The 24,821-nt window shown below is 41.2% G+C and overlaps 2 protein-coding genes across 2 annotated transcripts; one reads left to right on the top strand and one right to left on the bottom strand.

The window, feature by feature from the left end:
• Window positions 1-3,105: 3,105 nt before the first annotated feature.
• Window positions 3,106-12,317, bottom strand: LOC311490587 (fibronectin type III domain-containing protein 7-like). The gene is made up of 14 exons (XM_084548161.1): window positions 11,933-12,317; window positions 11,759-11,774; window positions 11,346-11,606; window positions 10,829-11,089; window positions 9,528-9,788; window positions 8,765-9,028; window positions 8,360-8,614; window positions 8,018-8,275; window positions 7,546-7,800; window positions 5,838-6,092; window positions 5,170-5,430; window positions 5,047-5,076; window positions 4,866-4,902; window positions 3,106-4,586 (listed from the first exon to the last, which is right to left on the bottom strand). Exons 1-13 carry the CDS (start codon window positions 11,984-11,986, stop codon window positions 4,871-4,873), a joined length of 2,463 nt encoding a protein of 820 aa, XP_084404287.1. The 5' UTR covers window positions 11,987-12,317; the 3' UTR covers window positions 3,106-4,586; window positions 4,866-4,870.
• A 673-nt stretch (window positions 12,318-12,990) lies between these two features.
• On the top strand, window positions 12,991-23,382 carry stxbp3 (syntaxin binding protein 3). Its single transcript, XM_084548769.1, has 19 exons — window positions 12,991-13,075; window positions 15,305-15,354; window positions 15,454-15,535; window positions 15,760-15,836; window positions 15,957-16,029; window positions 16,350-16,450; window positions 16,795-16,940; window positions 17,604-17,703; window positions 17,976-18,100; window positions 18,191-18,289; window positions 18,371-18,428; window positions 18,512-18,577; window positions 18,910-18,990; window positions 19,145-19,280; window positions 19,376-19,482; window positions 19,563-19,661; window positions 21,283-21,368; window positions 22,300-22,448; window positions 22,615-23,382. Exons 1-19 carry the CDS (start codon window positions 13,030-13,032, stop codon window positions 22,701-22,703), a joined length of 1,770 nt encoding a protein of 589 aa, XP_084404895.1. The 5' UTR covers window positions 12,991-13,029; the 3' UTR covers window positions 22,704-23,382.
• The last annotated feature ends 1,439 nt before the right edge of the window (window positions 23,383-24,821 follow it).

The raw sequence follows: 24,821 nt of genomic DNA on the forward strand, positions 1-24,821 counted from the left end.
CATCCACGAACACGTATTGTGGCCATGGCCAAACACCATAAGTGTTCTTTGCCCCTGGGTCTTCTGTGGTGATGCAGAAGAAAGGGGAGGATGAAGTCTTGATGCAGTCTTGCATGTCATATATGTTGTATCAATGGTGCATCCAGTCTGCAGGACTACCACAACCCTCAAAAAAAAAAAAACACCTTACATTTAGAGTCCACTCTTAGAGTATATCTGGGTACAGTTTCTGTGGGCAGAGCAGCACTTTGCTGCCCTCTGGTGTGAGCGGGATCAGGAGCCAATCAGTATTCCCCTAATTGGGTATGCTGTCCCACCAACAGCCTCATGCAGTCAGAGCTACCACGAGAAAACACAGCAGGATGGATTAATCAATTTTTTATCAAATATATAAAAACAAGTTGTTATTGCCATTGTTTTATCTGTATGGTGATTTCTTTATATGTGCATACCTCTACGAAGTATCTTCATATGGCGGACAAGTCTCACCATGCCTCCCTGGGGCTCATTGCCAGTTTTAAAACAAACTGAATCTTTTGCATTTCTGCATAAAAATAACTCTGGAAACACTTCTGAACAGATAGACTCTAGTTTGACCTTGAAATTAACTTGATTGGGTTCTCTTTGTCTTCTTTCAGGACTTGTTAGGAATCATTTTTATGCAGATAGGTCTCTCTGCTTCTCATAACTAAAGCTTTTTGTCCCTAGGGTTTGTATAAAATTGGGATTTTTACATATTAAACATCTGCAACATGAAACACTTCAATGTACTGAGCTTCAAATGTCAAGTTTTTTTTTTATTTTCTGTCTGTAATTATGTGTATTTATTGTTGACCGATGCCTGCATTGGTACTTAAACTCTGTGTGAAAAAAGCCACGCTTAACATTCAGCTTGACATTACTGACCTACAAACACGATGCATCCCCCTCATATCACTCTCACTCATCGCCCGTTCACCACCTCCAGGTTACCATAAATATACACTAAAAAATGCATTCTGCAACTCCACACATGTTCGTGCATTCACTGTTATTCTTATTAAGTCCTTGGAACAATACATGAGAACACAGTGAATGACCTGAACCATAGAGATAAAGGTCTGGGCGGGGCCGCCTAAACACAGAAGATGCATTTCGCTGAAACCAAAGTCAGAAACTTGGGTAACGTACTTCTAAAACACGTCAAGCTTTGAGCTGTTATGAACTTCCTTCAGCATTTTGGTGTTTGGTAAGGTATTTGGATGAAAAGCAAACTCTTCCTAAATAGGCTAATCCCCAAGTTGACTCAATGTAGGCTACATGCTACAGTTGAAAAGGATCTTTATCACAAGAAAATAAAGGTCTATTGCCTCCCAGTTCCTCGCTGTTTATTAGAAAAAAGAAAGTCAACATGAAAGACGATACTGCCAAGAAACCTTAGTCGCCCTGCTTCAATAAAAGAGCAATTTTGAAGCGCTTTGAATAAGGACATGTGGTGTGAACACCTTGATATTTTCAGTTTTCTCAAGTCATCTGAGTCAAGTGGCTGCGCTGTCTGCCTGTTCTCGAAAATGACACGACAAGACACTGATATTTTTTTTTTGCTGCCTAATGACTCGCCTCGAGCTTTATGAGAACAGAAACAGAACAATGTCTCCTCAACACTACAAAATATGACGAAGCCAAGTGTTGTTTCCGTCACATGTACAATCAGTTCAGAATGTTCTCGATGGAGAGAAGCAGCTCATTTGATTAGGATTTAGTTTAACTTAAAATGGATAATTAACAATCACAATAATTGACCTTTGTGTCGGTGCTCTTCTCTGCTTCTCTGTCCTTTTTAGATATATTTCCTGCAGTGGGAGGTGCCAGCTGAAAACCTCACCATCATCCATCCCCCTTAACATCCAAGTCCTGCCTTAAAACCTACTCCACTCAGGTGAAAATAGTTTTTTTTTTTAAAAAAGCCGTTCTTTCTCACACAGTTTAATCAGGAGAGACTCATGTCGTAGTGAACAGTAAAGATTTAATTTAATAACGTGTCCAATAACAGAAATGTGAGAGTCATCATGTCTGAGGGGGGTTAAGTATGGCCATGTTTAGTACAGTAAGGAAAAAAGGAAGGTTGCAGCAGCTTTGAACTGAAATTACTTCCGACAATGGCAGACTTTAAACAGGAGGACATGTTTAAAGTTTGACAGGAATGATATATTTGGCTGAGACTGGAAATATCTCAATAGAGATGGAAACTCCTATTTAGTCAGCCGGTGATTGAAGCAGGAAGAGAAAGAGAGCTGTAAATGAGTGAGAATAAAAATGGACTTCCTGATTAAATTTAGGCTTCATTTGTGACAAGAAATGAACCAGTAGTTTCAGGTGTCTTCCAAATGGTTGCAGAATTAGAGATGTTTCATTAGATTACTCATTATCCTGTGACTAAAAGTATTTTCCAGTCCATCGTGATGGCATGAGATCTCATCAGGTCCATCAACTCTCAAGAGACAGATGTTTGTCAGAAGCAGGCTGTAGAAACACAAAGGAAAACAGGTCACTGCCCACGAGAGGACTCGGGTTTGGTTTTAAATATTTTCACCCATACTATTTCCTCTCATGTTTTTCAGGCAATCCAACATTTTAAAAGAAAATCTGAAAGGGAAAAATATTCACGTGAACATACATGTGTGTGTCTTGCACGGGAGTTTGACATAAGATGACTGCATGAAATATTATACATGTCATGTAACCGCTAAAAGATCCCCAAGATCTGTGTCTCGGACAAATGTCATCTCTTTGACTGCCCCACGTTTTAGCTGTCAAAGGAAAGTATTCCCTGTGGAGTCCCTCAGGTACATTATCGATAATCTATATTGTTTACGATGCACTGGGGATAATACCAGAGCCATCCCCTTTTGTGTTTTGAGGGACATAAACCAATTGAAACTTGTGGAAATAAGGCCACACCAGCACACATTTCGGAAACTATTGGCGTGGGAAACTAGCGGCTGAAACATCGAGACTTATTTCTATTTATTGTCATGTGGTGCATCTTCTCAGCCGCATCCTTGACTGTAGTATTGCTTTATGGAGGTGACACCTTCACTCAAAACAAACCACAAAACACAAATCTGATGCTGGGAATTCTTTATTGAATACATGAAATATGCATCAGGTTTACACAACGACACATATCCCAAATAATCAATACATCCTGAGACTCAGAAGCAGCATGCCGGAGGATTTTTTAAACAAACTGGATGGTTTATTTCAAGACACACAGGCCAGCGTGTGCCACTTCGTCATCAGGAGGCCTCCTACATGGGGGAGCTACGAAATATATTTTAATTTGCTTACTTATCCAATTAACACCTCTTAAAATAAAGAGACAGCATGTTTAATAGAGTATTTGGGCCACTTTACAGTTTTTGCCAATCGATTTTCTTCTTTTCTAATTTAATTATTGTTCGGGGATCCATTTAAATTGCGATTACCCCAATTTGATGCAACTTCCAAAGTCTCATAGTCTATGGATTTAAAAGGGAATTGCCATTTTTTTTACAACCTGGACCTTATTTCTGGCACAAAATACGATCATTTGCTTACCCATTTAACTTTGGTGTCTTTGGAGTCTTTCAGACGATATTTAGATCCGCGTATATCCATATAGTGGGAGTGAATGGGGCACCGAAATGCAGCCTCTAAAAAATGCATTATCTGCCGTGAAACTTTTTCGTTCACCAATATTTTGTTATGATACGCTAGTGCTATTCCCCACTGAGTCCGGAGTTACCTGTTATCATCATCCGGGGTCTGTAGACTGACCTACTAACTTCTAACCTGGATGATGTCATCTCTGAGCGCCGTGCTTGTTTACCTGTCATTTGCTACTGCTAATTTTTTGCAACATGGCTGAATATTTTTTCCGATTCTGAGGTTGTGGATGATGACTTTGTCTATGATGGACATCCTTACTGTTTTGAGCCAGAGTATACAGATGAGGAGCTTGTTGAAAGGAGGATGCGGAGGCAGAGAGAGGAACAGCTGGCCAAAGAACAACAAGCTGCTGCACGTCAGCGAATAGATAACAGGTAACTCTGGACTCAACGGTGAATAACACTAGCGTATCATAACAAAATATTGGTGAAATGAACGAGTTTCACAGCAGATAATGTGTTATTTAGAGGCTACGTTTCGGTGCCCCAGTCACATATATTATATATGGGTGAGTAAACAATTTTATTTTATGCCAGAAATGAGGTCTAGGTTGTAAAAAACGGTAATTTCCCTTTAATGTTTTATCAGGATTTTGTCTCATACTTTGAGCAGGACACACTCAATGTACTCCTGCTGTTCACGTCTCCTTATTGTTGCCACATTTAACAAGTGCTTGATCATTGTTGTTGAGGACATGGGTGGCTTTGCTTTGCTGTGACACGTTAACATAATTTAACAGCAAATTATTTCTCAAACATTTATTTCTCGTCCACATCACGGCCAGGTGCCATGTGTAATCTTCAGTGACAGTTCTTCAGTTTGGCTAAGAGCACGACTTTATTCCAGTGGGTCGGGGCTGGAGAAGGATGAGGAGGAGTGTGTGGTGTGTGTTGTATCTGGGGAGAAAATGATGGTTGAGATAAGACGTCAGCATCAACAGACTTGTGTGTAGCATCTATCTATCTATCTATCTATATCAGCGTTTCCCATACAATGTTAATACTATGGCAGCCAGAGAAAGGACTCAGGACGTAACGTTAACTAGCTAAACTTTGCCAGCTAGCAAAGTTAGATTGAATGTTAACTGTTTACTATAAATGATGCACATTATTTTGCCTAGTGCAGGTTATTTGTTTTTTTTTAAATTCATCTTAAATGATTAAAAATATATTTACCGTTGCTAGTCCACACTTCTCTTCCCTCTGTAAATCACTGGAGAAGACATCGAAGTGATATTAGAAAAAAATGATTCAACAAATAAAGTCTTAAAATAAATAAAGTACAAGCTTTAGAAAATTCATATAGCTTTATAAATATTTGAGCAGATAAAAAAATCCAGTTAGGGAGCATACTCACCTGTGCCAACGTTGCTCCCTGCACAAGTGACTAAAAGAGCAGATTACAAGAACAGAAAATGTAGTCAAACATATATATATTTTATTCTTACTTAATCAAAGGTAAAAATGTTTTGCACTTTACCTGAGTATATCTTCTGTGGGCAGAACAGTACTTTGCTGCCCTCTGGTGTAAGCGGGGCTACCACCACATGATAGACGTCCCCGCAGTGTACGTTTGCTACGTCACAGCTGTTCTCCCCCGGAGATGCTGTGCAGGTGTAGTTGAAATTGCTGCCCATCATCTCTGCTACGAAGCTGTGGCTGCTGCTGGTGCTGCGCCAGTAAACGCGCAGAGAGTTATCGGCCATCCGGTACAGCTTGATACCCGACGGACAGCATGCGCCTGCAGGGAAAGACAAATAGATGATGGGATGGGTCTCTTGTGATCACCTCAAACATATTAGTGATGGGCAGTTCAACTCTTTTCTGAGCTGAATCTTTTGCCATGACTCCCAAAGAGGAGCTGTCTCTTTCGGCTCCTGAATGACTCTTTATTTAGTGTCGTTTATAGCCTGATATTTTAGCCCAACACAGCGAATACATATGGTTTGTGTGTTGATAGGACCTTTTGCATTCAATTTTTTTATGAGAAGCCTAATAATTGTCTCATTTTATGCTATTCTGTTAAACTGCATTTAAATCCTGCAACACAAATAATTAATTCCTACTTAAACCAATCTTAACAGTTTATATACAGTATTGAGTCCTGAGCTGTGGACAAAATGACTGTACAGTGTTAAAATCACTCACTGGATGAGAAACCCCGATAGGTGCAGTTGGACATGCGCCCGCTCTGGCTGAACGCCTCCATGGTGACGGTGTAGTTGGTGCCACAGGTGATGCATCCCATGAGGCAGTGGGAGTCCTGCGTGTGGCACCGGGCGTGACCGCGGGTTGATGTCAGGGAGGTGATGAACGTGTGAGCCCCTTTGGCGTGAGACCACGACACGTTGGTTATGGCCTGCGTCACCTGATCGACTGTTAGATTCATCGGGCAGCAGGGCTCTGGAAAAGAAGATGACGTGTGTGTGTGTGGATGAGATCGAACTGGAACAACTAGTCATAGTTATTGTTTTAATATCGATATTTTATACTTGAAAATATGTAAAACACTTTACTGTGTTGTAAATTTGAAATCAATATACACTCTACTCACTACAGATTAAACTGTGTGTGGCGATAGTCCTGTTTTTGATATTATAAATTAAAAAGTTAAATCAACTAAACATTTAGTATCTTTAAATGTGAGACATTTACTTTTACTCAAATGTTTAGCTAATCTCAGTATTTCTTCTACCACTGCTTTTTATGGGGCAAAGGGTTCTCCAACATCATTTATCATGATCTGGTCGTACGTGCACACACCAACGGGAACAAGTGTCTTGTTCAAGGTCATGTGGTCCATGTACCGGAGGTCAAGCCGCTGTCTGCACTTTTTAATTGAATGGATCCCAAAACCAAAACTTGGACCACTCACGTGTCTCTAGGGAGGAACGACTTAGGATTTTTTAAAGTTGACTGATATATGGTGAAAGTCAAGTCACACAAGTAGAAAGTAATGCTTTAGACAATTAAATCTATATTCTTGACCTGAATACATATTTTAGTGTCTCAAACAAAGGAAGCTATGGAGGCTTTTCTGCACAGTAACTGCAGTTAGTTTTGAACACGGGCTACTGTCGGCCATAGCCCACGTCAACACGATAAACACCGTCAGTCTGACACTAATACGCGTCGCTCTCAGCTCTACCATAACTCCCATCTCTCGCATGGTGTATAAACTATCATCAGGGACCAAAAACGCGTTCTACAACCACAATAACAATGTCAAATATTAGAACACAACAGAACTGCATGCGCTTATCAATACTGTGCACTGCAGATATGTATAGCCTATATATAGCCTATATACGTAAATCAGCACCGCCAATAGCATTTAATAGTACTCCACAGCTTGTTGTAAGCTGGGATAATGTACCCAGGATATATATATATATATATATATATATATAAAAGAGGTATACCTCTGAAGCCTTTTCCGTGTATAGCAGCTAAAGGTCTAATAACTTTAGACAATGAAATTCCTTCTCTCTGATACCACAGAACATTTGGTGAGGTTGTTAACTGGCTACCACTGGGAGGATTTGGACCGTTCCTCTGCTAGCGTTAGCGGATGTCTTTTCAGATGAGTGTGCATTGCAGTAGTACACTTGTTGTATTTCAGGTCTGACTTACATATTCTGCATGTCACAGCAGAATGGGCTTCATCTTTAATGAAGTATTTCCACACACTTGATGAACAGCTGCTAGTTTACGACCCACTGGGCTCCTCACCTGTCTTCTTGGAGGGCGTCCATGTTGTTATTGTCACGTGATTGGCGACTAGTCGACTTCCTGCTAAAAGCGTCATGGCGCCAACAGTAAAGTCGACTAGTCAACTTCTCAGTATAACTCCTACCTGTCTCTAGAGCATCAGAGTAGCTTGGTAAACTCCGGCCGGTGGCGCTGGTTGCTACGACGCTGACTTCGTAGCTGGAGCCACACGGGAGGTCAGTGAGGTCACAGCTGCTTCCACTGGTGGTGCACGTGCGTCTGCCGTCCTCTCCATATGCGCTCACCGTGTAAGTAGCCCCGGTGTTGTTCGCCGTCCAGCTGACGCTGACACAGGAGGAGTTCTTTGGATCCAGCATCAGATTCATGGGCATGCAGGGAGCTGATAGGGACGGTGGATGGAAGACATTAAAAGTTTGGTTTCCGTTCATTTAACGAGACAACACATCAGCCATTATAATTATTTTACAGTATAATACATTAAATTAGCTTTCAAGCAGTCTAGGAACTGAAGTTGGTTCCAAAAGTAAAAAGAGAGTGCAAAAGAGACAAACACAAGTGCAAAACGTTACTGGATCTATGAGTAGAAAGTTTTCTACCTGTGCCTTTGGTGTGAGCTTTGCAAGCACGGTTGCATCCACTAATATCGTTGCAGGGCGTCACCACCACGCTGTAGGAGCTGTCACAGCTGAGGTCGGAGAGGGCGCACACTGGCGACGTGTCGTTACACAGGATGACCTCTGAACTGTCTGCAGCCCGAGTCTCGTACAGGTCTGCCCCCCGCGAGGCCGTCCACATGATCTCCAGAGTGTCCGCGCTCACCGTGGAGACAGTCACGGCCTCTGGACAGCAGGGTACTGAAACACACGGGTAAACAAACATAGGCAAATGACGATCCTGAATCACAGATCATAGAACATGTCGCCTCGGCTGCTACTTACTGGTGGTATAGTTGAGGAGCTCTCCTAGAGGACTGCTGCCGGCCTCGTTGAATGCAAACACAGACATCAGGTATGCGTAGCCACACTGGCAGTGGTAGGTGCAGTTGTTGCTGGTGGTGTTGCAGATCTCCTCACTGCCGTCGCCACTCTTGATGAAGGCCGAGTAGCTGTCAGCGTGAGGCACTGTGTTCCACGACACCGTGCAGTTTCCTTCAGGTGATTCCACAAGAGCCAAAGACTCTGGTGCACAAGGGACTGACGGCGCAGGAAACCAGAGAGTTAGTCGTACGCATACTGACATTGTTGCTATCACTGATTGTAGTGTAGTATGTTTTTGTGTCTAACATAAATTTTAGTTTAAATATTGCTTGAACATTCCTACAAAGTTGTCACTCTGCTACTCACAGGTGATGAAGACCACGGGGCTGGATGGGTAGCTGGGCCCGGCCTCGTTTGAGGCGGTGACCTGGATAGTGTGCACCTCTCCACAGCCCACTGCGGGCAGGTTGCAGGAGGTCGATGTGGTGTTGCAGCTGAGGTGGTGGTCGCTCATCACGTTGTACTCAATGGACCCCTGAACCGCCTGTCCCAGTTCCCAGGACACAGAGAGTCCAGCCACTTTGTGAATCACCACCACAGACACACTGACAGAAATCGGCGTTGGAGGTCCTGTTCAAAGACAAAACACGAAGACGAAGCTTGATTCAACTGATACGGAAATAAAAAACTTTTTTTATTTACTATTTTGACTATACAGTAGTAAGATTTTTTTTAAAGCTTTTCTCCACTGCATGCGTATTTTTCAACTGTCTGTAGATACTAATACTGAAGATTTTAGACTTACTACTTAGCTATGATATATCAAAACATTTTGGTCCCTAAAAGCATCTAGCTGCAAATACTTTAAGTCCATCGTGCACAATGTTGACGCTATCATAGCAACTGTTTAATTATTTTGTGTTTTGAGTGTTTTGGGTTAATCTTACATATAGAAAGTCTGCTGTCGTGCTCAAACTCTGGAAAAAATATCATTGGTGGCTTTGATATTCACCGACTGCATCTCTACCTGTCATCAAATCCATGACATCATGGTAACCCGATACTGGTATCGGCGCACAATGATATATAAATGAATACGTTGTTTATGCAGTCACAAGTGTCTCCTTACGTGTAGTCTGGTTGATGTAAGAGCTGCATTCTCCCATTCGGCCCTCAGGGTCCCAGGCGTAACCCTTGATGGTGTATAGCGTGCCGGCGTCCAGGCCAGAGATGGTCATATTGGTGTCAGAGCTGTTGTACTTCACCTTGGTGTTTGAGCGCAAGTCGTATATGGACACGGTGTATTGGACGGCGTGAGCAACGGGGGCCCAGGACACAATGATGCTGTCGTTGCTGGGAGACGAGGTGGAGAGCTGAGGAGGAGGCAAAACTGTGGAGGAAAAGACCAGTGTTAGATACGGTGTTTTGAGGGATGATTGCTGTAGTAGCCCACAATTCAAAAACCAAGAGAACTGTTGTAACTTCAGATGTTTAATTCTTTAGTTTTCAAAGATTTAGAGCCTCCTACTATGAGTAATGGCATCTTATAAATTAGTTTAAGCTAAAATAAGCTAAGCTAAGCTAAATTAAGTTAAATTGATTACATTGGTACATGGTTGACTATGACATATAGAGATAAATATAGAAAATATAGAGTCTATCATGTTACATTTACATATAATAATTTGGATTTTTTATTTATGTAGTTGGACAATAAGTAAAAAATTGTTTTTTCGGTAGGAAAGATATACTAGTTCTTGATCTGTTTCGTATGTCTTCTGGGATTAATAACGTCTGTCTTGTATTAAAGAGAATGACCAAGATATATTAATATAAAATTTTTCAGTATGGAAAGATATTCTGCTGACTGAATTGAGATCGCTCCACCTCAGAGGGGCTGCACAGAAATAAACATTTGAGACACTTCCTGAAAAATAAGATCCATAATGTCAAACAATAAAACAACAAAACTGTGAAGCTTTTTTGAGCTTGTAGCATGTTTTTTTTTTTTTTTTTTTTTTCTGGCTGATGAGGATTAAATGTTCCCCCTGGAGTGGGAGGGGAGGTGAGAGGTGACATGTATGTTCTCAGGATAAGGTCAGGTCTTTGTGTTTGGTACAGAAGGGTCAGGTACAGTTACCACTGATACCGGAGAGACCCTGAGGGGAGATGATGCGTTTCCTGGGTAAGACAAACCTGGATTTTCTCTGATGATGATGTGCGTATACATTCACTCACAGACTGTATAGTGGCTCAGCTATGAGACAATGAGGCAGATCAAGTGACTTCTGCAGGGCTTGGGACTGATGAAAAAAGTACTTTCTTAATGATTTCTACACACAAATCAGCCTGTGGGTGTTACAGTGATTTTCCCTCCAATTTGTATATGAGGTTTTCTTTCACAGCAGAAGAAATGAAACTGAAAAGTACCTGTCTTAGCGGTCAGAGGAGCAGATGGCTGGCTGCGGCCTCCGCTGTTCACAGCCATGATGCTGAGCGTGTACTCAGTGTACGGTGTCAGGGACTGAATCTCAGCGGGGGAGGACGACACCGAGTCTTCTCTGTTGAAGCCGTCGTCGTTCTGGACTCGTATGATGTAGGATGTTGCGCCGCTCTTCAGGTCAAACTCAACCATCAAGGTCCTGCTGTCCTTCGGCTTCACTGACTTGATGGGATCCATCATTTCAGGAGCTGAAATTGATATGAACAGATTAGATGAGAACTTCTATAAAACTCATTGTAGATGTTAGATGTTATGTAACAGGAAAAAATACTTTATTCCCTTAAATCTTACCTGGGCACAATCTGGAAAATCGTTTAATGATATAACTACAAAACTTTTTTATCACAGTCAATGGAAATGTCACTGCCCACCTGAGCTTCTAGTCTTTAAAAGAAACATTTAAATCTACATAGTAATGTGTATGCTCTGCTGTGTGTGTCTCACCTGTTGATGACTGCACAGAGTTAGAGCCCAGCGGTTGTTCGGAGTCGTCCAGAGCTTCAACTTTGAAGACATGCACGATGTTCGGGGACAGGGAGTTAATGGAGCCCATCACTATGTTTGGTCCAAACAAGACAAAAGCAATGATGTCGTTCGGTGAGCTGCTCTTGGCGACGCTGATCTTGTATGAGGCGGCCCCGGGGTACTTGGTCCATCTCAGAATCACACTCTTGGACGTTGCAGAGAACACGGACACCTGGATATCTGATAAGAGTGATGCAGGAATTGCATCCTTGTATGAGATTTATGTTCTTTCACACATGCATGTAGAAATTAATCAAGGTTTTGTGCTCTTTCATTCTTATTTTACTGTGATAAAACATCCACTGTGGAATATATGGTAAATGAGAACATACCTGATTGTGCAGCAGCCTGCAAATTTAGATAAGAAAATAGTATTACACAATAGTTTTATGTCATTTATAAAATCAGTGCTATGGTCTATTGACTCCAAACTGTTTATGCTATCTTCTCTACATTTAGGGTTATTTTTTGTGCCTGTAGCCAAGAAATTTGTTCCATTACTGTACCTGTAGGCAAACGCCCAGCAAAACAAAAGTCACCAGCCACTTCATAGCTCCCATTCTTCTTCACGTTCGTCTCTGGAATCTCTCCTCTCACTGTTTCACACTCTTAATAGCTTCTGATTGTGTTTTTTTTCTCTTTTACCTTTCCTGTAACATATGTGTTTAGTTGAAATACCTGCATCCGGCTCCTCCCACTGGGGGCGAACGTCCAATCACGCTTTAGCAGAGAGATGCACCTTGGGGCAGGTGTATGTTGAATAACATGAGAAGGAAACACCTTTGTCGCTATAGGCGTGATATTCTATATTCAAGGATGTGGTCACAGATTTCTGGTAAGTATGTGGGTCTGGCAGACAAACTGGACTTTCCCTAGCTGGAGGCCTCAGATTGTCCCCTTCTTTGAGATACTCAAATGTAGTGGTAAGTCTAAAATGAGACAGTAAGTTTTACTAAACAAGTTAAGGGATGCAAGATGCATCCTGGAGTGCTTTTTTGTACAGTCAACCATGCTCCCTAACACCACAGCATCCAGTACGTCCAACTCCAATTAAATTGTCCTTTCATGTTTCTTCGTTCTTTTTTTTTATGATCTTTTTACTACTTTTGATGCTAAAGTACTGTGGAAATGCTATATATTTGTCGATCAAAAAGTGACATGAGCTGCAGTGTTGATTTGAAATTCCCCAAGAATGGATAAGTTACACCTTACTTTAAAAGCTCACAATTTATTTAAAAAGTTGTAGCACGATGTGTTTGACTTGACTATACGTTTCATTATTGATTTAAAAAACTCATATTTACATTTTCATTTTATTTTACTATTAACTACTAACTTGGTATCTACCTTTTGCCTTTTTATTATTATGTTTACTTTATTTTACTGTATTTTAACTCATGACATAAGATTTTAGTAACTGACATAGACAGATAGAGAGCTAGATGAGATAGATCCATTGAATAGATCTTGACTTTGACCTGCAACCTGCAAAAAACTACAGCAGACTTCCGTCGCACGCTTGATGACGCAGATGACGTCAGAGGCGTGGGACGCGGTGACAGACAGGAAGAGGCGCAGAAGGAAAAAAAAAACAAAAGACAAGATGGCAGCCAGCTCGGATCACGGGCTGAGGGGGATAGTTTGGAAAAGTAAGTTGAGTATTTATATATTGCACCTGTGAAAGATAAGGTTACTATTAGTTAAATGGCAGCTTTGTTTGTGCTCTTTTTAAAATTAACTTCTCTCTTTGTTACTTTCCATCTTGGACTTAGAGTGAATGTACAGTTAGCGTCCACTTTTGCAACGGAAGTTTATAAACTGGACTGGATGAAGAATAAAAGAGAGCAAATGACAGCGGATAACATTTAAACTAACACCAGTCGTTGTTTGTCGCAACTGTAGTGACTCATGTAGCAGCACTTTTTGGTGAGGTCACTTTATATCGTCTGCAGCCCCACCTCATTTCTTGAGGCTAACACACCTCTGTACTGTTAACTGTCGTCTCTGTTTTCTCCTCTGGATGAAACTGGAGTTGGCTCTTCTTGGTAGTGCTTAAGATGTCGCGGAGAAAGCTGGCTTGGGTTGAGGGTTAAACATAGCACGGTGTTTTATATCGATCGATGGATAAGCAACAACATTAAAACCACTGACAGGAGAAGTAAATAACATTGACCATCTTGTGACAGTTCAGTGTTCTGCTGGGAAATTATTGGACCTGGTATTCATTCATGTGGATGTTACTTAGACATGTAGCACCCACCGAGACCAGACCAGTCACCCCCACCCCATAGCAATGACACTCCTTGATGGCAGAAGCCATTCCCAGCATGATGCAGCCTGACACAGGCTCACACACAAAAACGGTTTAGGAACAACTAAACAAAACATGAAAAGCAGCACAAGGTGTTGACCTAGCTTTCAAATTCACTAGATCCCAAACTGAAGTATCTGTGGGATGGACTGGAACAAGCCTGATCCACAGATGTAATCAATGGCTTATGGCTAAACAAAGAATGATTACATGAAAGTGTAAACAGTCTATTGAAAAACCCATATTGGGAACACTTGGCCTGTCTTAATCCTCGCGGAGTAGTCAGATGCTGGAAACATACACTGTTCTCGTGTATGTTTCCACGTGTATGAATGACGTGATAGCATCACTTATGTGCTTCATCCATGATTCAAATCTCCCATTCCACCACAGTCTGATGGCAGATTTATATCTGAGGACTGTAGAGGCCATTTCATCACAGGTAGCTTGTTGTGGTGTGTTATCTTGAAGTTTTCTGAGATGGTTGTGATTGTAAATCCCAGTAGATTCACATTTGGTGCTATATAAATAAAGGTATTATTATTATTATTATTATTTGCTAAAATAAAGGCCACGCTCCTCGGTTTGAACTTGAGCCAACCATCTTGACTATGTTTACATGCCTAAATGAGTTGATGTGATTCACTGATTAGATATTTGTGCTGATGAGTTGAACAGGTGTACCTAATAAAGTGGCCAGTGACTATGTAGCACTAGCACTATGTATAACATTGACTCTTGCGGTTCAAAGTGCTTTACATGAATAATAATATCCAATAGAGACAAAGGGAATATGAAATCATGATCATGAAAAACAAAAACCACTGCAAAAAAGGGTGTATTCCCTAATATATGATGGGAGTGAGTTCCAGATGTTTAGTGCATTGCTACACAAAGCTGCTTCACCTTACTTTTTGAATTGACTTTGTGTCACGTTTAGCAAATCATCCTTAAGGGGCCAAACCAAACCATTTGGGACATACTTTGACTGCAAATCTGAATAGAATGAGGGTGCTACAGATCATATAGGACTGTGGTCATGTTATTGGCAGTGAGTTGGATACGTTTGTCTCAGTGAGGGACAGGAGGACACTGGACAAACTGCTCTCCATCATGGACAATCCATCTCACCCACTACACCAGACAATAGAGGGGCAGTGGAGCTCAGTCTCCAAAATATGATCCAGCTCGGCTCACACAGTGAACACTACAGGATATCATTCATACCCTGCTCTATCCAGATGTACAACAATTCACCTTTCTGTAACAGATAACTCCATGTTATTTATGATAATGGACACTATTGCACCTATTTTACTAGATTTTACTTATATTTTATTTTATTTAATCTTTCTTTTATTTGTGGTTCCTAAGAGTGTTTTTATGTGCAACAAAGCTACTGTGACCAAGCACTTTCCCATGCGGATCAATAAAGTTTATCAAAGTCTAAAAAACAAGTAAAAGATTATTAAATCCTATCCTGAGTCCTGCTGGTAGCCAGTGCAAGGATGCAGCTTTTTCTTTTCTTTTCTTTTTTCTTCATTTTCTCACGTTCTGTTTGTTTCAGGAATAAAAGACACAATTATTGCAGACTGCCGAAAATCGGACATATGGAAGGTAGGTCAACTCCGCGTGTACTCAGAGTCCCAAGGTTGCGATTGCATGAACGCAATCGCTGCATGACAGATGTTTACTACCAATTTATCTTCTTCACAGATAATGATGTTGGACCCTTTCACCACCAAGCTCCTCTCGTCATGCTGCAAAATGTCAGATCTGATGGCAGAGAAAATAACAAGTAGGTTATGTTTCCATTATAGTAAAACACTTACATACGAGTATGGTGCTGAAGTGCCTTGCCAAACGTAAACAAAAAACATGGCTGAGATGACGATGGTTAGTGCAGCCTCCTCGCATACATATAGGAGGTAGAGAAGGAATGCTTGAAAGTACTGAAGTCTCTATGCGGATGTCAGTTGCATGTGTTAAACATAAATAACTACTTCTTTTTTTTCCCTTCAGTTGTAGAGGACTTGTTTAAAATCAGAGAGCCCGTTCCAGACATGAAGGCCATCTACTTCATGACACCTACTTCAAAGGTTTGCCATTATAACCCTGCAATAATCCGATTAATTCCTATTTTGAGTTCTGCAAGTTTTGAGTTTTTGTTTCTGGTGATTTTTAAATGTTAAATGTTATTTATTTTTCATTTTTCATAGTGTGTGGAAGCCTTTATAGATGACTTCAAGAAAAAACCCAAATACAAATCAGCATATGTTTATTTCACAGACTGTAAGTAAATTAAAATTCAGTTCTTAAATATACTTCTTAAATACACATTAACCCCTTCACGCCTAGTGTCGTGAATTCGCTACGCACTGTTTCCGCTCAGACTGCAGCTGAAATAACGCATGTAATACTCCAATGTTGGTTTGTGCACATTCAAAAAATTCCTAGGAACCTTTTGCAAGCACTAGTTTCTCATAGGACCGGTCGGAGTGGTAAGCAAAAACACAAATAATTAATTTCTTTATATAACTGAAAAATCAATTCAGGCGTTAAGGGGTTAAACGTCAGTCAAAATACACACTGAAAGATTTTTGGTCCCGCAGACTGTCCGGACGACCTCTTCAACAACATGAAGCTGCACTGTGCGAAGTACATCCGCGTCTGCAAGGAAATAAACCTGTCATTCATGCCACAAGAGGCACAAGTGAGTGGTTTCAGCTTGCGTAGTGTGTTCTTTTAGTTAGCTTTAAAATGATTAATGTCCTCTTTTTATAATTGTTGACTAAGGGAAATTGTGCTTGTGGTAGTGTGCCCTAGCCCATGTTGCTGCTGAGAGGAAGAGATTTCCAGCACTGGGTGTTGGCTGCTTTAAGCCATGAAGTAATAAGCATTATGCTGTCCAAGGAGCTCATTAACTGTAATGGTCTTCACTATTATTGAATCAATATTTAGTTCAGAGAGTAAGCTAAGGTCCATGTGCTCACGTTCTAGTTGCCTACTGAATTTATTTTTTATTTTTTCACACTGTTTTGTTGAATGCTTTTAAAGGTGTTCACGTGTGACAGTCCTGGAGCTTTCCAAAGCATCTACAGCCCCAAGAGTCAGGACAAAAGGAAGACCCTGGAGACTCTCGCAGACCAGCTCGTCACACTCTGTGCCACGTTGGAAGAATACCCGGGCATCAGATACAGGAAGTAAGCCGGGGAATATTTAGTTTCTGAGCTTGCAACACAGCTCGGCCCACGCGCACAGCTGAGAGACCTTTCACTTCACATGGAGAAGTCGATATTTTTGCTTCTGCATTTGCTTCTGGTAGCCATTCATAGTGTTTCACTCAGTTGGGCACATAAAAATGAAAGAAGTAGCTGAATGAGAGCTAGAGGAAGGATTTTAAACCCAGCTTCCTTCCTCACGTCTGCCCAACAGTCACAGTGTCAACTGTTGGAATATCTTACAGCAAAGTTTGGACACAGGCCAATGTAATGTGATATCAGAGAGATGTGGGAGGGCCTTTTGAAGGTATTTCACCATCTGACATTAATTTCCAATGAAAAGGAGTTTCCCCTTTAATTCCTCTTAACTGGGCTCTTGTTTAGTTTATAGATGACAGATGACATTCAAAAGTAATATCAACTAGAAGAAGAGTGTTTTTTTGAGTTTTAGATGCTTGCGTCATCATATCTTAAAACAAAAAAGGTGCAGAAAGAATAAATTTGTCACATTTGTTTGGTGAATTGGCGCTCTCAAAGCTCGGCTACGTCTGAGGCTGAGTTTGGTGTCCGATACATTGCTGCATCTTCTAACACTTGTATCAATGTCACCTCAATATGAATTAACTTACGGAAAACTATTTGTAGCGTAACCAAAGACAACAATCTGGAAAACGCCAAAACCCTTGCAGAGATGGTGGACAACAAGCTGGCAAGATACTACGAGCTGGATGACAGTGGTAAGAAGGTGAGACGCCCGCCGAACAAAGAATGTTGACAGAACAAACAAAGTCTTAGCCTCAGGTGGAAATGTGCACCTGAAAAATACAGTATTATTTTCCACTAATACCTGTAAACAAGGTATCATGTAGAAGGCAAAAGTTTTCTCTCCTTCGCCTCAAGCGGGTTAAATTGTTGCAGAAATTTGAAAGGGCAAACGTTTGCAGTAAGGGAGTGTTTAACCACTGTTGTTAAATAATATGCGGTCTAAAATTTAAGGTTTTATCCCTCTATCTCCAGGGAAAGACCCAGGCCCAGCTGCTGATAGTAGACAGGAATTTTGACCCTGTGAGCCCCATCCTGCACGAGCTGACCTACCAGGCCATGGCCTACGATCTCATTGACATCCAGAACGACGCCTACAAGTGATATAACCTTCCCCTGTACTCACACTTCCATGTTGTCTCTGTGCTCTGTGACATTTCCACCAAACTGTCTGGTAATGTCGTGACCAGGTACAGGGCGAAAGACGGCGCAGAGAAGCAGGCCCTGCTCAACGAGGATGACATGCTCTGGGTTAAGCTGAGGCACAAGCACATCGCCGAGGTCTCCGAGTAAGTGTTCAACATATGGGAGATCCCAGCGTCCCGTTCTTGTTGTCCTCACCTCTCGCCTTTGCTGTTTTCTTACGACAGTCAAATTCCCAAGATGGTGAAGGAAATATCTGCGAGCAAGAAGCAGCCAGATGGGAAGGTACAGATCTCTGGTTTCGGTATTTTGTGTTTGAAAATGCTTATCTTGAGCGAACATTTCATTTATTTTTTTTTTCGTTCCAGATCACAATTAGCAATTTGGCGCAAATGATGAAGAAGATGCCTGCCTTCCGTAAACAGGTGGCCGAGGTATGAAGCACAATTAAATGGTTTTTGGAATGGGAGCATTATGTTAAAGTTCAGCCGTTCCACTGCACCATAGCACAAATGACACCCGGTTACTATTATTACTATGCATGATAGCAGTTATTATAAAGCTTAGATGATCATTATGTTGTGGTTGGGTGTGGTTCCTTCACACCCTGTCATTATGTGGCTTTGACTCCATCGTGTTTTTAAATCTCAGTACAGAACGGGTCAGACTAGCCTCCGTAATGAATGCATTTTATAAAATGAATGTCTTTAACTAAAGGAAATCATTTAAAACGTAATTTTCTTTTCTCATTCTCTGGGAATTATAGCAAACTGTTCATCTGCAGTTGGCCGAGGACTGCATGAAAGATTTCTCAAACAATGTGGAGAAACTCTGCAAAGCTGAACAGGTCTGTTATCTGTTAACATTCAACACTGCAGTTGCTTAGAAAGTGTGGTCCACATACGTCAGATAGAAAGCCTCTATCTACCTGTGAGCTCCAGCTCTCCAAATCAGAGGTTCCGGCGAGGTGTGTTTTAAATGCGCTGTGTGTTTCTGTTCAGGACCTTGCTGTAGGTTCAGATGTGGAGGGGGCGAAGGTGAAAGATCCCATGAGGACTCTGCTTCCTGTGCTGCTCCACCAATACAGTACCCATGACAAGATCAGAGCGGTGCTTCTCTACATCTTCAGCCTCAACGGTATGCCAGTCTTCTCCCGTAGCAGACGGATCTCACTGTTTGGAAATATTCTGTTGAGAGGTCTTTCTATGGTTGGCTTTATTGTGTGTTAACAGGAACAACAGACGAGAACTTGAGCAAACTTATCCAGCACGTTAAAATCGAGGACGAACGCGAGTTTATCCTGAACTGGAAAGAACTTGGTGTCCCTATCATCACCACGGTATGTGCCGAGGAGAGTTAGACGGTTTTATTTGATTTATATATTTCGTGTGTAATCTTATTCCTGGTCGTTGTTTCCAGCCAAGTTTATTTTCTCGCAAACCGAACCGACGGGATCGCTCCCAGGAAGAGAAGTACAACCTTTCGAGATGGACTCCTGTCATTAAAGATGTGATGGAGGTCAGTGAGAGAGGATCAATTTGTTGCATGTTCACCGATCAGCCACAACATTAAAACCACTGAGAGGAGACGTGAATAACATTGACCATCTTGTGACAGTAAAATTTTCTTCTGGGAAACTTTTGGACTTGGCATTCATGTGGATGTTACTTAGACATGTACCACCCACCTAGACCAGACCAGACCAGACACCCTCACCCCATAGAAATGACACAGCAGCCATCCCCAGCAGGATGCAGCCTGACACAGGCACACACACAAAAACGCTTTAGGAACAACTAAAAAAACATGAAGAACAGCACAAGGTGTTGACCTGGCCTCCAAATTCACTAGATCCCAAACTGATCAAGTATCTGTGGGATGATCCACAGAGGCCCCTCCCCTCAACCCATAGGACCCAAAGGCCCCCCACTAACAATATACTGTTGCCAGACACCACAGGACACCCTCAGAAGGCCCATGTCCATTCTCTGATGGGTCTCAACTGTTTTGGAGGCACAAGGGAGACCTACACAATTTTAGGCAGGTGGTCATAATGTTATGCCTGATCGGTGTATACCGTTATCCACTTTTACATGCAGTTCTCAACATGTACTGTAGGTCACTGTGCTAAATCCAGAAGGTGTCCGTGAGAAAAACGATCAACAGAACTCTAAAAGCAGCACAAAAGGAAGTTATCAGGTTCATGTCATCTGATAGTCAGTGTCATATATGTATGACTGTGTGTGTCATTCTGTATCCCATTGTAAACCACAGCATCTTAGCATGTATGAGTCACAATGAGGCGCCGCTTACGTGTTGATCCCTGAGGGTGATCTTTGTGTTTCTGTTCCCCTCGGTTTCGGACGCTCAAATGCTTTTTATTGTATGTTAGATGCATTAGGAGGCCACTTTATCTGCTGCCTTGTTAAAGTTTACTCGATAAAAAGACACACACACAGGCTAGTGAGTTACACGAGTAGTAGAACGAAAGAATTAATATACTGATACTCTCAGAAATGGATGAAGAAGTGAGAGGTGGAGTTACCACCAGTGTCATGTTTGTCCTAAACTCAACAGCTTAATTAATCTCAGTACTGTCAATGCACATGTTGGAAAAATATAGAGAAAAGAAGAATAGGCTCCTAACACCTTCGTACCATTTATTGTGAAAGTGACTCTTTAGAAAATAATTTGTGTACCTTTATTTTCACTTCTGTTTCCTGTAAGTACCTAAAAAAAATTCTTAAATGTGGTCAAATGTTTCCTCTTGCAGCAGGGGGGAACGGAGGTGTTTTCTGCTCTGGCTTAACCTGTGTTTCGACACCGTCACTTTGAAGCAGATTTAGTCACGTACCTACTGTATGTTCTGTTCCCATAGTTCAATAATCTTGCCCACTTTTGAAGTCTTCGATTACGTAACTTCTGAGGAGAATGTCGCCAACATCTAAATGGTTTCACTTCTAATTTGCTCTGCTCATTGTAAATAATACTTGAGCCACTTGGGTGGAGTCATCTGAACGTGCTGTAACATGTAACATTAAAATGTTTCTTAGAGATTTAAGATAAAATACAAGCACACAGGCAAGGATAAATCTGCACAGTCCAGGGACACATACGTTAATTATCAGTTTACTTCCAGGATGCCGTGGAGAACAAACTGGACATCAAAGAATGGCCGCACGTGTCTGAGTGTCCTGCCGCCTGGAACGGCTCCGGTGCTGTCAGGTGAGTCAATAGTTTATGGACATGCAGTTATTCTTCTAGAGGTGCTCCACACAGGCCTCATTTCATTTAGTTTTCATCCTAATTGGCAGCCTAATATCAAAAGCTCAGGGACATGTGGGACTGTGTAAAAGCTACTACTGTGTTACATACCGTTTCTGACTTGGAATATTACTTTGAAATGTCAATATATTTCTTTATTCTTCTATTATTCAAAAGTAATAAGTGGTTGTCTTTCCATTTTCACCCAAAGAAAGGACAAGATGACTGTTTTGAGGACAGGTTTTACACATAGAAGGCTAACCCAATTAGCATTCACAGAGAAATGCAGACAATAAGAGGCTGATAGGTTAGCGCCCTCCAGTGGATCATTTATGCTACTACAGTCAGATTCAGATGTATCTACCTGCGTGTGTGTGGACAGTATTTTCTTAACCTGATTGAACCCAACAGAAGAATGAGTTTTTCTTTTTTTATTGGCAACTGGATTCATTCAGTAGAAGAAGATGAAGCCACATTTTTCCGCATTGCTGCTTACCTGAATTTCCAGTAACACTTGTTTTAAAAACTGGTTGTTTTTCTACCTCCACGTTTCTGGCCCTCCTGGAAACTCATCACCTGTTGTTAACCCCACAAACACCCTTAGAAAGAATGGATTTATTCCAACCAGAGAGAAAGGATAAGATCAAGTGTTTACATGATTATTAAGAGCTAGTATTTTCCCTTTTGAATGGTTTATCAAAGGTTTACATCACCCTTCTCAGTCTGACTGGAAGCTACTTCTGATCAGGCCAGTCTGTGCTGATTGAGGTGTTTTATATTCTGATTTAGCTTCTTACTTTGCAGTTTCTTTCAACAATGTGAACATTAAGCTACCAAATTTCCTTTTTAAAAGCTGTCAGCACATTTCTAACACCCCTCCTCTGCTCCCCAGTGCCCGCCAGAAGCACAAAGGCAGCGCTCAGGACGACCGCCGGACCGGATCTCGCCTCATCATCTTTATCATAGGAGGAATGAGCTTCTCTGAGATGCGCAGTGCATATGAGGTCACCCAGGCGGTGAAATCCTGCGAGGTCATCATAGGTGAGCGTTGATACAAATTGCTTTATATTTGCAGACAAGCTTGTTCTCAGTCAGTGTGCTGGGAACTTATTGTTGTTATTTCAGCTCATTTATTTGGTCAGAATTGCAAACAGATTTTTAAATGATCTAATTTGTGATCTAATAGTTCATTATTCTTTGTTTCCAGGGTCTTCCCACATTTTGACTCCCACCGGTCTCCTGAAGGACATAAAGGCCCTGAGCAAAGGCCCAGTGGAACCCTTTACGATAGAGTAAAGGAGTAACACCTGCACAACCTCCTCCACCTTGCATTTCCCCGTTGTTTCTCTACATCCCATATCGCTCAGCAGAGTACACTATACTCATGAATGCACCACTTAAGGGAATTTACCGTATACTAATTTTCATGTCTTTTCAAACCTGGTCCTCATTTGCAGTAGTAGCTATGAGGGCACATTCTTCGTTAAACTTGGGATTTGTTCCCCAAGCAGATTTTCCTTTATCTCCATCCTGAGATTTTAATGGTAACAGTCACATTGAAGTTCGATTGACCTCATCTTACTAAAACCCCTTTACGTTAAAAGTGTCTAACCTGCTTATTTGTGTTTGCCTTTGCCCTTTAAAAAGTTATGCTTATAAGGAGGTGAATGGCCTCTGCGAGAGAGACTGGTGGTGGAAAATAGCACAAAGCTGATGTATATACTGTACGTACGCACGCCCTGCTTCGCCTTTTTGACTTTTTCCGCCATTGCTGTTTATAAACACCTAATGTGTAATTTGAAGAGTGTTTTTAACATAAGAGTATTTACGTTTTCATTGAACTGAACAACTGACTAATAAACGGATGAAGTGGTTCAAACGACTGTTTAGTTAATGTTGCCTTTTTGTGGACAGAAATATGGATCTGGGAAACAAATGTCTGCATAAGTTAAATAGTTTGTTGACAGAAGAAGGAATGTCTGCTGACTCTACACCATCCCATTCATCACCAGGCCTTCCTGTAAACATAAAACCAACAGATAAATCAGAGTCTAAACAACATGCTACATTTGTACCTGCAACACAGACAATAGATGAACACTATAGATGCTTTAGATTATATCTGGCCCACTTTTTCTATAGGCATTATCCCTACAGAAAATCCCTAACTATAGACAGAAGAGCCTACACAATACAGAAAAGAGTACATGTTTCCTGTGTTTTCAAAAGGCAAAATATGAGAGGGGTGTCGAGGGCTTTGCACGCTAAGTTAATGCAACACACATAATACAGTCGACTGGACATATAGAAAATATGCGACCAAGGTCAAAGACCTCTAGTTTTTTAGGTAAAAGTTTAAAAATGAACATAATGTTTAGTTAATTTTAACTTATAAAGCCGTGTACAAGTGGAGATGAGTTGGAAACTGTTTTTATAGTTTAATAAACTAGGGATGATTTAGTAGCAGTTAATTTATTTATGGGCCAGCACAATGATGTGGTACTCCAGCTTCGTCCCACTGTACAAAGACATGCTCGTTAGGTTCATTGGTGATTCTAAATTGGCCGTAGGTGTTAGTGTGAATGGTTGTCTGTCTCTCTGTGATAGCCCTGTGATAGACTGGAGACCTGTCCAGGGTGTACCCTGCCTCTCGCCCAATGGCAGCTGGGATAGGCTCCAGCAACCCCCCGCGACCATCCAGAGGACAAGAGGTTACAGAAAATGAATGAATGAATAATTCATGTTCAGTAAAACCAGGAGGCAGGATCATAAACTGGTTCCATCTGATTCTGTAAAACACTATCATGTCTGTGGGTAAGAGAGCATTTTAGAGATTGTTAAATGGAAGTGTGAAATTAGAATCACATTAAATACATGTCCATTTACAAGCAGAAATGTACTATTTATGCTTGTGTCCTCTATGAAATTATTGTGTTTGCATCTTTAAGCAAACACAATACAAGGAATGGGTAGAGGAAAAAGTAGTTTGTTTGTACATTTATATGTTTTGCTTTTCGTTCAAGGCTTTATAATTACAGAAGGGCTTGATTTTTATCCTGGAGTTCAGTTTTAATGTTTTTATGTGCCAAAAGAATCATACTGTATACACGATATACACCTCTTCCTATCTGTAGATTTTGAAATATGTTTTAGATGGGCTACATACATTTTTTTCTTCAACGATTTCTCAAACCTATAATTTGCTGAGTGTTCAAATGGTTTTAATGAGCTGTGACCACGAGACTTTCAATGCCTTTGTTATTTTCTGTTTACGGCTCTCTAATGCATGATGACTCCTTAATTATCCTGGGAGGGAAAGGGCTGCTGGTGCAGGCTGGAACCAAACACAGCAGTGTCAGTTACGGGATGAAGTCTCAGGTGACACATGAACACGTACACACACGTTCACAGGGT

Source organism: Chelon labrosus (genome assembly GCF_963514085.1).
Source record: "Chelon labrosus genome assembly, chromosome: 7".
Classification (NCBI taxonomy): Eukaryota; Metazoa; Chordata; class Actinopteri; order Mugiliformes; family Mugilidae; genus Chelon; species Chelon labrosus.

Bases quoted from the DNA above. Each gene is read 5' to 3' on its own strand.
- LOC311490587 (XM_084548161.1), bottom strand. From the start codon at position 11,986: ATGGGAGCTATGAAGTGGCTGGTGACTTTTGTTTTGCTGGGCGTTTGC. The intron at 9,789-10,828 runs GTACTTTTCAGT...TTTCCTCCACAG, and splicing joins TCCTCTGACCGCTAAGACAG to TTTTGCCTCCTCCTCAGCTC. The intron at 5,431-5,837 runs GTGAGTGATTTT...CTTTCCCTGCAG, and splicing joins CTATCGGGGTTTCTCATCCA to GCGCATGCTGTCCGTCGGGT.
- stxbp3 (XM_084548769.1), top strand. From the start codon at position 13,030: ATGGCAGCCAGCTCGGATCACGGGCTGAGGGGGATAGTTTGGAAAA. The intron at 15,837-15,956 runs GTTTGCCATTAT...CATTTTTCATAG, and splicing joins TCATGACACCTACTTCAAAG to TGTGTGGAAGCCTTTATAGA. The intron at 18,290-18,370 runs GTAAGTGTTCAA...TTCTTACGACAG, and splicing joins CACATCGCCGAGGTCTCCGA to TCAAATTCCCAAGATGGTGA.